The 13,422-nt window shown below is 44.9% G+C and overlaps 1 protein-coding gene across 1 annotated transcript in view; it reads left to right on the top strand.

Annotated features, from left to right (window-relative positions):
* Window positions 1–13,422, top strand: part of CUBN (cubilin) — a 388,954-nt gene that overhangs the window by 235,693 nt on the left and 139,839 nt on the right. Inside the window, exons 33-34 of the mRNA XM_073629712.1 lie at window positions 2,080–2,196; window positions 6,398–6,511. Coding sequence (XP_073485813.1) covers window positions 2,080–2,196; window positions 6,398–6,511 — 231 coding nt within the window. The remainder of the gene's footprint in view (window positions 1–2,079; window positions 2,197–6,397; window positions 6,512–13,422) is intronic.

Genomic DNA, 13,422 nt, shown 5'->3' with positions numbered 1-13,422 from the left:
TAGTTGACAGTTACCGTATTTATCGGCGTATAACACGCACCCCAATTTAAGAGGGAAGTTTCAGGAAAAAAAACTTTTTTTTTAAATAAACCACTTTGAAGCAAAATAATGGTCAGTGAGCCTCAATGCAGTCTGATTAGTGTCCATCTGCAGCCTCAATGCAGCCTAATCTGTGCCCATCTGCAGCTTCAGTGCAGCCTGATCTGTGCCCATCTGCAGCTTCAGTGCAGCCTGATCTGTGCCCATCTGCAGCTTCAGTGCAGCCTGATCTGTGCCCATCTGCAGCTTCAGTGCAGCCTGATCTGTGCCCATCTGCAGCCTCAATGCAGCCTAATCTGTGCCCATCTGCAGCTTCAGTGCAGCCTGATCTGTGCCCATCTGCAGCTTCAGTGCAGCCTAATCTGTGCCCATCTGCAGCTTCAGTGCAGCCTGATCTGTGCCCATCTGCAGCTTCAGTGCAGCCTGATCTATGCCCATCTGCAGCTTCAGTGCAGCCTGATCTGTGCCCATCTGCAGCTTCAGTGCAGCCTGATCTGTGCCCATCTGCAGCTTCAGTGCAGCCTGATCTGTGCCCATCTGCAGCTTCAGTGCAGCCTGATCTGTGCCCATCTGCAGCCTGATCTGTGCCCATCTGCAGCCTGATCTGTGCCCATCTGCAGCTTGATCTGCGCCCATCTCCCCCATCAATGCAGCTCACCATCTCTCGCAGGAAATCACCGAGCCGTCATCTGTTTACTCGGCTCTCAGTTGGCAGTCACATACAGATTCCCGCCTCCGCCATCGGCATTGGACCAGTGATAGACAGAACACTGGTCCAATGCCGGTGACGGAGGCGGGACTGTGTGTGTGACGTGCGAGCCGAGTTAGAGTCGAGAGGAGATGACGGCTCGGTGAATTCCGGCGGCACTCGTCCCCCTCTGAGGTACGCCGTTGGCGTATAACAAGCACCCGCAATTTTTCCCCTATTTTCAGGGGGAAAAAGTGCATGTTATACGCCGATAAATACTCTATTTAGAAGCCAGTAAGTCCAGTCGAGATGCCAGAAAATACTTTTAAATGTACATGTTGGTCAGACTTGAAAAATTATAGCAAGCAAAAGCAGAAAAAGAAACACATGCTACTGACTGAATCCTCTACTTGTCAGTTACCTGGTCTTCTGAGAGCACCTGTTACCAAACCTAAAGGCCACGGATTCTGAACTCTACCCCTTAAGGCTCAGTTCACACTGCCGAAACTTGTGAGACCCCAAATCTCATGACATGTGAAATCCCATGTTATGCAATGAGAGCTGTCTTAATTAGCACTACTGACTTTAGAAAAGGATCCTTTACTACTTCAAGGCAATTTCTATCTGACTTGTGCCCATAGACTTTAATGAAAGTTGCCTCCAAGTCGGATTCTCATCTATATTGATGTGATTTGGTTCGACATTGCAGGAAGATTACCCATGCAGTGCATGGCATCTTCCTGTATGCCGTTATCTCTGCATACCTGCACAAGACAAAGTCGCTTCAAAGTCACATCAAGTCACATCAAAGTAGTACTCAAGTCGCCAGCAAATCGCACGACTTTCAGGTCTCAGTAGTGTGAACAGAACCTTAGGCTTCCTGCAATTTAATTACACATATGCCTGAGAGAAATGATTACTGTCCATGCTCCACACCAATATAATCTATTACAAAAAGATCTTATGAAGGTTTGAAGGTTGAAGAACACACAACTGGTAAGAGACTGCAGTACCACAGAGATGCTTTCTGAAAACCATATATTCTCTTTTTATGGAAAAATTAAATAAAAAGTGAAAATGAACTGAGTGGACTTGTTGGTTTAATGAAATGTTTGCCAACTGCTGCTGGGTCAAGGATGGTAGATATTGCTATCTCAATACAGGTTTCCTTCCACTGAGTTATTCTTGTAGGCAGAGGATAGGTCTTCTTGAAATGTTTATGAAGCTCTGTCAGATAGGTGATGTAATATTACTGTGTATCCTGAGAGATTTGGGGAATATAATCTAATACTTATCCCATAAAAGGTAAAAATTCTACTGACCTTGATTTATTTCCTGATGTTTTTTTATAGCATTTGGAAGTTCTATTGTGACCGACTCCATTGGCGGAGTTATTTCCTCACCGTTATATCCCGCCAACTACCCAAACAATCAAAACTGTTCGTGGATTATACAAGCCTCGGAACCTTGTAAGTTGTTTGGACAGCGTCACCGGTGTAACTAAATAAAGTTTGCTTTGTAAGCTTCTCTTTTCTTCTTAAAGCAAGCCTGTTGCATTTGAAGGACGTTCAGTATTGTAATGCAGATTTACGCATTACATGACAAGGGTAGCTAAGAGCTTTACCTTGCTAAATACTACTTACCCATTTACCATAACACCCCATCATTCCACTTAAATAATCACACAACACCTGAGGTGGGTTAAAATGGCCAACATGGCCTTTTATTAATAACCAACTTTTGATTAACACTGCATAATATAACACCCACCTAAACTCCACTATTCTCACTGAAAATGTATAACTTTATTTGAAGATCCAAGGCGGTACCAATATATAAACAACCCTCTTTGCTTGTGTCCGAGGCCCATCTAACTGAGTTCCCACCCCAGCCGCTATTTCTAAAGACTCAGGGCCTAAACCCAGCTGACCTCAGCCACCCCCCAGGGTCCTTAATCTACACGGTCACTAGCCAGTGAACCGTTCCACTCGAGGATACCATACCTGATGGTTCCCCACCGTTTTACCAGAATGCATCACATTCTACCACCGCCAAGGATCCCAAAATGCCCTTCCAAACCATTCTAAGTATACTCCAATACCCCATACCTGTATGCAGGGCGGGAGGGAGGGAAGCTTTTGTCCAGTTCAGCAGACTGTTGCAGCCCCACCCACTCCTCCTTATTTTATTAACTACTGGCTCCCCCCCTTTGCACCAAATATTAACCAATAAATAACCATTTAATTACAACTATATGCCACACCCTGACCTGACCTTGCTGGCTTGCCTTATCACCCTGTCATGTCCCCCTCCGCTGACTCGTTCCTTCTCAGCTATGGGCTTCTCTGATATGTATTTTACTATTTCTTTTATTTTATTCAAGGTGCCATCAGCCAATAAGCAATATAGCACATCTATTTAAATCTCTGACAGCTCTGCAGAAAGTGGGTCCTTTGTTCAAATCCCAACCAGGACACTAACTGCATGGAGTTTGCATGTTCTCCCTGTGCATGTGTAGGTACTCCCGTTTCCACCCACATGCCAAAGACATGCTGGAAGATTATTTGGCCCTTGTATGTGGCCCTTGTATGTGTATTTATGCATGTGAGATAGGGACCTTAGATTGTAGGCTCTTTGAGGGCAGAGACTGATTTATTGCATTCAGTTATTCAAAATTGCTTTGTTTACTGCAGAGTGGATATGTTTGTTAGTAATCTTTACCCATCCCCAAGGTCAGGGGTCTTCAAACTTTCTAAAAAAAGGACCGGTTTATTGTCCTTCAAACATTAGGGGGGTGGACTGTGACCAGTGGGAGAAGAAAATGTCCTGGTGTCAGTGGAAGTTAACAGTGCCCCATTATTATTACGTAACCGGATGACCCCGCCCCCCTCTGACATCACGGGGAAAGCCATAGGAAAGTCCCCGTGAAGTCCCCGTGCGTCGGGGGGGCGGGGGTCACCGGTGGCCCCGCCCTCAGTTATATAAGAACTGTCAGAAGAACAGAAGCGTCACACACTCCCATGGATGCGGATCGTCCATGGATGCGGATCGTCCAGAGAACGAAGCAGGGAAGAAGACGCCAGAGGAAGATGCGGATGAGAAGACCGAAGGAAGAAGAGGATCGAAGGAAGAAGCTGGGGAAGAACAAGATGGAGGAAGAAAACCGAATGAATATCAGAAGAAGATGGAAGAAGAAGCGGGGAAAGAGGAAGACATTAATAAAGGAATTGTCAAAAACCGTCTCTTGTCTTTTTTAACATTTTTGACACTTTTTTTGTGAAATGTAAAATGGTAGTCGGGATCTGGGGGCAAGGGTTGTGGGGATGAGGCCCTTGTGGGACATCCTCCCCATGTTGAGGGCATGTGGCCTGGTACGGTTCAGGAGGGGGGGCGCTCTTGTCCCCCCTCTTTTCCTGCGGCCTGCCAGGTTGCGCGCTCGTATAAGGGTCTGGTATGAATTTTTAGGGGGACGCCCACGCCATTTTTTTTTTTATTTTGGCGCGGGGTTCCCCTTAAAATCAGATCTGGTATGGATTTTGAAGGGGACCCCCACGCCATTTTTTTTAAAAATTTTGGCACGGGGTTCCCCTTAATATCCATACCAGACCTGAAGGGCCTGGTATGGAATTGGGGGGACCCCCACACATTTTTTTAAAAATTTTTGTTCGGGGGTTCCCCTTAATATTCATACCAGACCCGAAGGGCCTGGTAATGCACTGTGGGGGAATCCCAGGCCGTTTTTTTCAATGACTTTTATGAGTATTGCAGAAACCCGACAATTCATTATAGCTGTCGGCGCTACCGCTAGTACTTTTAAATGACTTTCTTTTCCTTTGTCATTTTGCTCTCGGACTGTTGTAAACACGGAAAACATGCGCCCCTTTACAGGCATACTATAGACACCCCCCAGGTACGAAATTTAAAGAAATATTTCACTTTTATTGTTTCACTTTAAGCATTATTATAATCACTGCTCCTGAAAAAACGGCTGTTTTTAAAACTTTTTTTTTGCATTGATACATGTCCCCTGGGGCAGGACCCGGGTCCCCAAACACTTTTTATGACAATAGCTTGCATATTGACCTTTAAGATTAGCACTTTTGATTTCTCCCATAGACTTTTAAAGGGTGTTCCGCGGCTTTCGAATTTGCCGCGAACACCCCAAATTGTTCCCCATTCGGCGAACGGGCGAACAGCCAATGTTCGAGTCGAACTCATGTTCGACCCAAACAGACAGCCCATCCCTACTTTGTGTAAAATCCCTTTTGTTTCTGCCAGTCCCTCTGCTTCCCTATTAAAAACTGACCACACTTGGCAGGAAAGCAGACCATGGTCAGTTCTCTAGCTGTGCTGGGAATCTCCTCCAATGATCAGATTTGTCCTGACACCCCCTCTGCACAGCCATTCACTGGGAAGCCCAGTATGCTGCTGCTTCTCCTCCCCCCAGCTCTTATTCAGCTGAGAACAGAGGGAATGTGATCACTTATGTAGCACTGGAATTTTTAATACAGACGCTATAAGTAAAAATGTAGTTGTCTGAGGCTGTAGTTTAACTCAGACTGCAATTATTGTAAATTCCGGTTCTGTTTCAGCTTGGCTGGTTGTGTGGTTTCCCCTTGGCCTGGAGATGGCGCCCTATTATTTCGGCCAAGGTTGGAAATTGCAACAAGCTGGGTCTATTGAGTGCCTACTTGCCTGGAAAACAGTCAGTGGGTGTGGTCTGCCTGCTGTGCATTCTGGGAGAGGGTACTTAAGTGACTGACCCCGTGACAGAAAGGAGTTCCGACCTGATGGCCCTCCTGGCCTAAGGTGTGTCGTTGCTGTCAAGTTAGTCTCGGGGCCAGCTGTCCCGAGGTGTAGCTACTGAAGGTAGGCCCCAAAGTCTTGGGGGCTACCGATCCAGGGATAGTCCTGTGCTGTCTTGCCTGCGGGAAGAAGCCAAGCGATTGGAGAATCCAGGGGAGGACTTTTCAGGAGAGGACTGCGCGATAAGGCCGGTGCCTCTAGAAGAGCCTAGAGACTCAGTTGGAGGATGCATCCCGGGTCACATATCACACAGTGCCGTAGGTTCGGAAGAAGGGAACTGGTATTGTGTGATCAAGCCTTTGATATTGCAACAAGTCATTAATTACCCAATCCTGTGGCAGAGGATTGTGTAAAAGTTACACCGAATCTTAAAGTCTGTGGCAGAGACTATGACCGAGCATCACATCGGCTTCTAGTCAGTGAGAGAGGCCTGTCCGGTGGTTGCTGAATCCAGTTGTGGATGCTGTTGCCCTCTGGATCAAAGAGAGTGTTCCTGATCTGCAATTTCAAGGTACCTGAATTCCCCCCAAACCCTCCATCCCTCTATTGCAAGAATCTTTCTTAAATAAAGCATTCAAAAAAGAGACTGTGTGTCGGAGCTGAAATTACTAAAAAGAACTCTTTAATGGGACCCCTTTGACGGATATGGTGAAACAGTAGAGGAACGGTAAGACCCAATTTAAACCAGCAGCTCCTACGGGGGTAAGTGCTACACTTATAAAAAAGGTATTTATAATTTTATTTTTATAGCTATACAAAAATGTTTTGCCTTTAATTTCTATTTTAAACTGATTGGGTTGTTTTACAAAGAGATCGTTTACAATCACTTTAATTTAAAACTTTTGTATTATTATATCTCACCAGTTAACCATGTCACCGTTTCTTTTACGGACTTTCAAACTGAAAGCAGAAATCTTAATTGTACAGAAGATTTTGTAGAGATTTTAGATGGGAACAATTATGGTTCACCGTCCAAAGGTATGTTATGAATTGATACACTGTGTAAAATGATTAAATATACATGTATCACAAAGGTTTGTAACGGGGTAAGACTGGGGGGAAAAGGTTGTAAATCCTAAGGCTCCATGTACACTGCTGCTGGTAAACGGACGTCCAGAGGCAGTTGGATGCTGTTTTCAGCTGCCCCTGAACTCATCAAATGTTATCTTATATGTACATGTACACAGGTACGTTTAATGTCGTTTTAAGGCCTGGTTCACACTGATGCGAGTTCATAACGAATGCGATGCGTCAAAAACACTTTAAATTTACATGTCATCCCTAAATTGTTTTCAATGACGATCGTTCACATACATGCGTTGTGATTCCTCTATGAATGCGATAAAAAAAAGGGTCTTGTGTGAGTTTACCGCGTTGCATTGCGAATTTGGTCTCCATAGACATCAATGTAAATCGTTCTTGAATCGCATTGATGGTTCACATATGTGCGAATTCCACCACACTACTCTCCACAAAAACCAGGAAGTTAACACCCTTTTTTTTTTTTACATTATGATTCCATTGGCTAGAATATCAATCGCAGCTATGTCCAACTCCTGAAATTTGCGGTAAAATCGCTGTAAATTCACACCTCACACAGGACAAAAAACGGAACAAATTCACAGCGCAGCAGTGTGAACCGAGCCTTAGGCAGTTGAGTTTAGAGGTCTTTTTTGGAATGCAAAAAAATGAGTTCAGATGTTGAATTTAGAAGCATTTCAAGCGCCAAATGCTTCTAAATGTGGCTAAATGCGGTAACTCACGTTTAGCCACATTTTGTTTACAGGTGTTTTTCATTTTTGGCTATTTTGAAAAAAAAAAAATTAAAAAAAATTTTTTTTTTCAAACGATTCTAAATGCAAACGCGGAAAAACTCGGCAAAACGAGGCTAAACGTGGCATGTAAATGCGGCAAAACGTACGTTTTAAACGTGGGTTACTATCTGTCAAGTTAAATCGTTCAGGAGAGGTTGTAAAAACGTCCCGTGTACATTAAGCCTTACATATACCCAGGGAAGTGGCTGGTCCCAGGTAATACACAGTAATGAAACTAATCCTTCTACATACGTTGTACCTGTTTATCTGCAACCATCTCTTCTCTACATCCGTTCAAAGTACATTTATATAGCTTGTCTGAGCTTTCAGACAGCAGGAGTCAGGGAGCTGAAGTTACACTCTGCAGAGCTCAGTGACAGCTGATTGGAGGGAAGGGACACACCTCCCTCACACAGCACACAAGAACATAGCTGAGGCTGTCATCCACAGACTGTGTGCTTGAGCTCCCTCACCTTTTTTCTCTTAGTGTCAGAAGTGACTCATGCACATAGCAGAGTAAGGAGCCAGCAGACTGAAATAACAATCTGTGCTCTGGATTGAGACAAGTGCACACTATAAAAGGATATGTACAATAAGTGAAAGCAAACAGGGTCACTTATCCAGCGCTCAAGATAAGGAGTAAATTAAACGAAGCAGCTGCTGTAATCAAATATAACATTAAGGAGAAAGCAAAAAAGTTCCAAAGAAATAGGTTCTTTCCAGCTTACGCAGCGCTCCTATAAAAGGATATGCTTTGGTCATTTTTCATGTCAGAGGTTTACAAGCGCTTTAAAAGGACAGTAAACAACATCCTTATTCTCCAAATATAATCCTTGTCAAATGTGTTTATTTTGTTTTCAATAAAATAAAGCAGAACAATCTGAATTTTACAAGGATTGTGGCGCTTATTTAAAGGGCAGCAAACTAATTACTTCAATTGGAAAGAGACAAATAAAAATTCAAATGCAATATCACACTATATAAGCATCAAATAGACGGTCAAAGTCAAATGTCAAAAATGTCATATAATAGAAAAGATAGATAGTCCCTCTGCTTCCCTATTAAAAAAAACTGACCACACTAGGCAGGAGAGCAGACCAATGGTCAGCTCTCTAGCTGTGCTGGGAATCTCCTCCAATGATCAGATTTGTCCTGACACCCCCTCTGCACAGCCATTCACTGGGAAGCCCAGTATGTTGCTGCTTCTCCTCCCCCGGCTACACTACAAATCCCATAGTCCATTGTAGGAGCGAGCAAGAGAGGGTGGCTACGTTCCTACATACAGTGGACCATGGAGAACAAACGTAGTCACCATAGGTTTGCACAGCCTATTGTATTAGGGTGTGCATCCCAAAGCTCAAACACACATGCATGTGTGCGTATTTGTGTGTGTATATATATATAGCAGTAGGGCAATGGACAGTGTCAGTAGAGCAGAGGTTGGTATCAATAGATCAGTGGACAGTGTCAGAAGGGCAGAGATTGGTGTCAGTAGTTTATTTTTTATATTTTTTTATTATTACTTTTTTACAATGTTACTATTTTTTACAATATTTTTTTCACAATCGTTTTTTATTATTGTTTTTTTACATTTTTTTCAGGAGCCCTATTGGGGGGCTTTGGTGAAATATCAGGGGTCTATGTCTCACTTTGAGACAGAGAAAGGGACTGAGAAAAAAAGATTCCCTAGTCCCTTTCTCTGTAGCCAAGCAGCAGCGGGATTCTCCCCAGCACAGGGTGATTAGGGTGTGCCTAGGCACACCTGGCACACCCTGTGTGCACGCCTATGGTAGTCACCCTCTAACAGGAAGTCAGATCACAGCGCGAATTTGGAGATTTGGAGGAGGTTGAGATCAATAGAAGGGACTTTTTTTTGAGTTAAGAATACATACTTGAATATGTATATATTTTTTAACAATAGTTTAGTATCTCTTTAAAGCCCATTTGAAGTCTCACACCTTTTTATCTCTTCATAGACCTGTCTCCCATATGTTATAATTAGAAATAGATTTTTGCTTGGAATTGCTTTGAAGCGTATTTCCACATTTGCAGTCAAACTTGAAAAAACCCACTTACAGGAATTGTAAACTATTTAAAACAAAGCGAAACAAACAGGTTTATCCCTTTCACGACTAAGCCTATTTTTGAAATTTGATGTTTACAAGTTAAAATCCATATTTTTTGCTAGAAAATTACTTAGAACACCCAAATATTATATATATATTTTTTAGCAGAGAATCTAGAGAATAAAATGGAGATTGTTGCAATATTTTATATCACACGATATTTGTGCAGTGGTGTTTTAAATGCAAATTTTTGGAAAAGGGACACTTCCACGAATTTTAAAAAATCCAAACAGTAAAGTTACCCCAATTTTTTTGTATAATGTGAAAGATGATGTTACGCCGAGTAAATAGATACCAAACATGTCACGCTTTATAATTGCACGCACTCGTGGAATGGCGACAAACTATGGTAGCTATGAATTTCCATAGGCGACGCTTTAAATTTTTTTTATGGTTACCAGGTTAGAGTTACAGAGGAGGTCTAGTGCTAGAATTATTGCTCTCGCTCTGACGATCACGGCGATACCTCACATGTGTGATTTGAACACCGTTTACATATGCGTGTGCGACTTCCGTATGCGCTTTCCTCACTGCGCGAGCTCGGGATGTAAACATCCCTTGTGACAGTAATAGGTGGTGACAGGTACTCTTTATGGAGGGGTGGGGGGTCTAAAAGACCCCCCATCCCTCCTTTACACTTCAAAGTATTCAGATCGCCGAGTAAATCGATGGCAGCCGAGTAAACGGGAAGTGATGTCATGACGTCGCTTCCGCGTTTACATTGAGAAGGCTGGAACGAAGCCGCCCACAGCTTCGTTCCAGCCCGCCCACAGCCGCCGGAGGCAGACGATTGGACACCGGGCCTCCCGATCGCTCAGGAGGCCCAGTAAGAGTGGCAGGAGGCGGCGGGAGGCGGCGGGAGGGGGGGATGTCCCCTCCTGCTCCTCCGGTATAACAGCCGAGCGGCTTTTAGCCGCATCGGTTGTTATATACGGGTAGCCGATCGCCCGCGCGAAACAACGGTACTGGGATGATGCCTGCAGCTGCGGGCATCATCCCGGTATAACCCCCGAAAGCCGAGTACGTAGATGTGCGTACGGTTGGTGGGAAGGGGTTAAACTTACCTGCTCTGTGCAATAGCATTGCACAAAGTGGCCTGAACCTCCTCTTCTCAGGTCCCCCGCCAGCGCTCCTGGCTCCTCCTCTTCTCCGTGTGACACCGTAGGAAGCCGCTTCATATTGTGGCACGGGCTCGATCCAGAGCTGCGCTGCCTGCATCCATAGACAAGGACAGCACAGCCCCAGCAGGGAGAGCTGCTACAGACGGGCACAGCGCTGGATAGACTGAGGACTGAGGTAAGTATACAGGGGGATGAGGAGGCATACTGCTACCTAAACATTTCTTACCTTAATGCAAGGATGTGGGCCCTGACATCACCAAAGGGCTGCACTTAATGTTCAATATATGCAGGACCACTGATAAGGCAGTACAGGCAGCCCTCCTGTACTGGGCCCGGGGGCCCCAACAGCTCAAAGGGGGTCCCAGGCAACTGCTGAGCAGGAGGGCTGGCTCTACTGGCTTACTGCAGTCACCGATCCTCTTCTGACTCCCCCTGCAGCGCTGCCAGCTCCTCCTCCGCTCCCTCCGGCTGTGCTGCAAGGGGATGAGTTATAACATTCGCTCCCCCTTCCTCCTGCTGTCTAGGCCCCCACTTTTCCACGCAGCATTTCCGGCTTCCCTGCTCTCTTGCCGGCAGCTGCTGTGAGTGCACAAGGGGATGTTTAACCGCTTCAGCCCCGGAAGATTTTACCCCCTTCCTGACCAGAGCACTTTTTGCGATTCGGCACTGCGTCGCTTTAACTGACAATTGGGCGGTCGTTGCACCCAAACAAAATTGACGTCCTTTTTTTCCCACAAATAGAGCTTTGTTTTGGTGGTATTTGATTACCTCTGCAGTTTTTATTTTTTGCGCTATAAACAAAAAAAGACCGTCAATTTTGAAAAAAAAAGCAATATTTTTTACGTTTTGCTATAATAAATATCCCCCAAAATATATAAAAAAACGAATTTTCTTCGTCAGTTTAGGCCGATATGTATTCTTCTACATATTTTTGGTAAAAAAAATCTCAATAAGCGTATATTGATTGGTTTGCGCAAAAGTTATAGCGTCTACAAAATAATGGATAGTTTTATGGCATTTTTATTTTTATTTTATGGCGGTGATCTGCGATTTTTATCATGACTGTGACATTATGGTGGACAGATCGGACACTTTTGAAACAATTTGGGACCATTGTCATTTATACAGCGATCAGTGCTATAAAAATGCACTGATTACTGTATAAATGACACTGGCAGGGAAGGGGTTAAACACTATGGGGGCGATCAAGGGGTTAAGTGTGTCCTAGGGAGTGATTCTAACTGTGGGGGGATGGGCTTCAACTCACATGACAGCGATCACTGCTCCCGATGACCTCTGTCATGTCACAAGGCAGAACGGGGAAATGCCTTGTTTACATAGGCAAATCCCCGTTCTGTGGCTCCCTGACACGATCGCCGGGAGACCGGCGGACATCAAGTCTACCAGTCCCGTGGCCACGGTCACCCTGTACACGGCGGGCGCACCCGTGCCGCCGCTAGCCCCGCCAATTAAAGGGGTCGTACAGGTACACCCAATTGCCCAGATCAGTGCAGCAGGAGGCAATTACTGGACCCTCCCTCTGCATCATACATTTCCCCCTGCTGCCAAGGCCCCCCCTTGGTGCCCCCACCCCCACCCCCACAGCGCTGGTGGCTTCCCTCCCCTTCTCCCCATCAGCAGCTGCAAGCACACAATAGGATCCTTCAAGATTAAGAGTTGGGGAAAGGTTAGGTAAATATGTTATATTTACCAGCCCCTTCCATTCCTGAATGAACACAATGAGTGATCCATACCGATCACTCACTGTGTTCATTCATAGCTGAAGCACTGGCTGTATGGGGCCCCGTGTCAGGTTGTTTGTATGGGGCCCTGTGTCAGTTTGTCTGTATGGGGCCCACGGTTTCTAACAGCATCTCTGGTCACAAGATTTACTGTATGCCCCCCCCCCCCCCCCCCACCAAACAAAGCCATAAAAGGGGCAGGCTGGCTCTGAGTGTGTAGGGCAAAAACATCACTAAAACCAAAGAGAGGTAGCTGATGACAACCCTCACTCATTGATTTTGATAATGTAGTTGCTCTATAAATAATACAGCACTGCATACTGTAATTGACAACTTACTAGGCTACCAGTTACAGATCATGGCCTGTCCTTCTGTGACCACAGCCCTCCCACCTCTAGGTGGGTACTGAAAGGGTCTTCAGCAGCATCTGAAGGTGGTTGTGCTAAGTAACAGAGGGGCAGGTCATGATCTGTAATTGACAGTTTAGCAAGTTGCCAGTTAGCGTGTGTCACTGATGGATTGTCCCTCCTTCAATTGCCAAGGTGGAGAGAAGCTGTACAATGATCAGCAAGCCATGGGACAAGGGGTGGTGGTCCAGAATGAGCCATATGAAAACCCAGTACATGGTCTGGCACGACTTCTTAAGAAGTGGATCTACCTCAACGGTTGAGCAGTCCATAATTCTTTCAGCTACCAGAATTTTTTTTTCCTACACAAAGCTACATGGCAGATTCTGGCTCTCCACCTTTGTAGATTCCAAACCCAACAAAATAATCTCCAGTTCAGTGGGCCCTCTTTCTCCCATGTCCCAGTCCACTGCTGGCTATACTCCAATATTGACTCTAAATTATGGAGAATTCAAGGGGTAGAGTGAAACCATTATTCTGCTTTAGGCCTCTTGCACACTGCAGCTTGAAAAGGCTCAGTACAGCTTATTTTTTTTTACTGAGCTAAAATACAGCCCATTAATTGTAATGTGCGTATGCACACAGGCGTGTAAACAAGCACCGTGTATTCCTCAGTAAAAAAAAAAAGTAGAAAAATCTTCATTTTTGGTCAGTAATTTAAAGTGGTGTTCCGGCCGAA

Source organism: Aquarana catesbeiana, linkage group LG05, assembly GCF_042186555.1.
Source record: "Aquarana catesbeiana isolate 2022-GZ linkage group LG05, ASM4218655v1, whole genome shotgun sequence".
Taxonomy (NCBI): domain Eukaryota; kingdom Metazoa; phylum Chordata; class Amphibia; order Anura; family Ranidae; genus Aquarana; species Aquarana catesbeiana.
The sequence above is the reverse complement of the archived record's forward strand: the minus strand, read 5'-3'. Positions and strand labels throughout refer to the sequence as shown.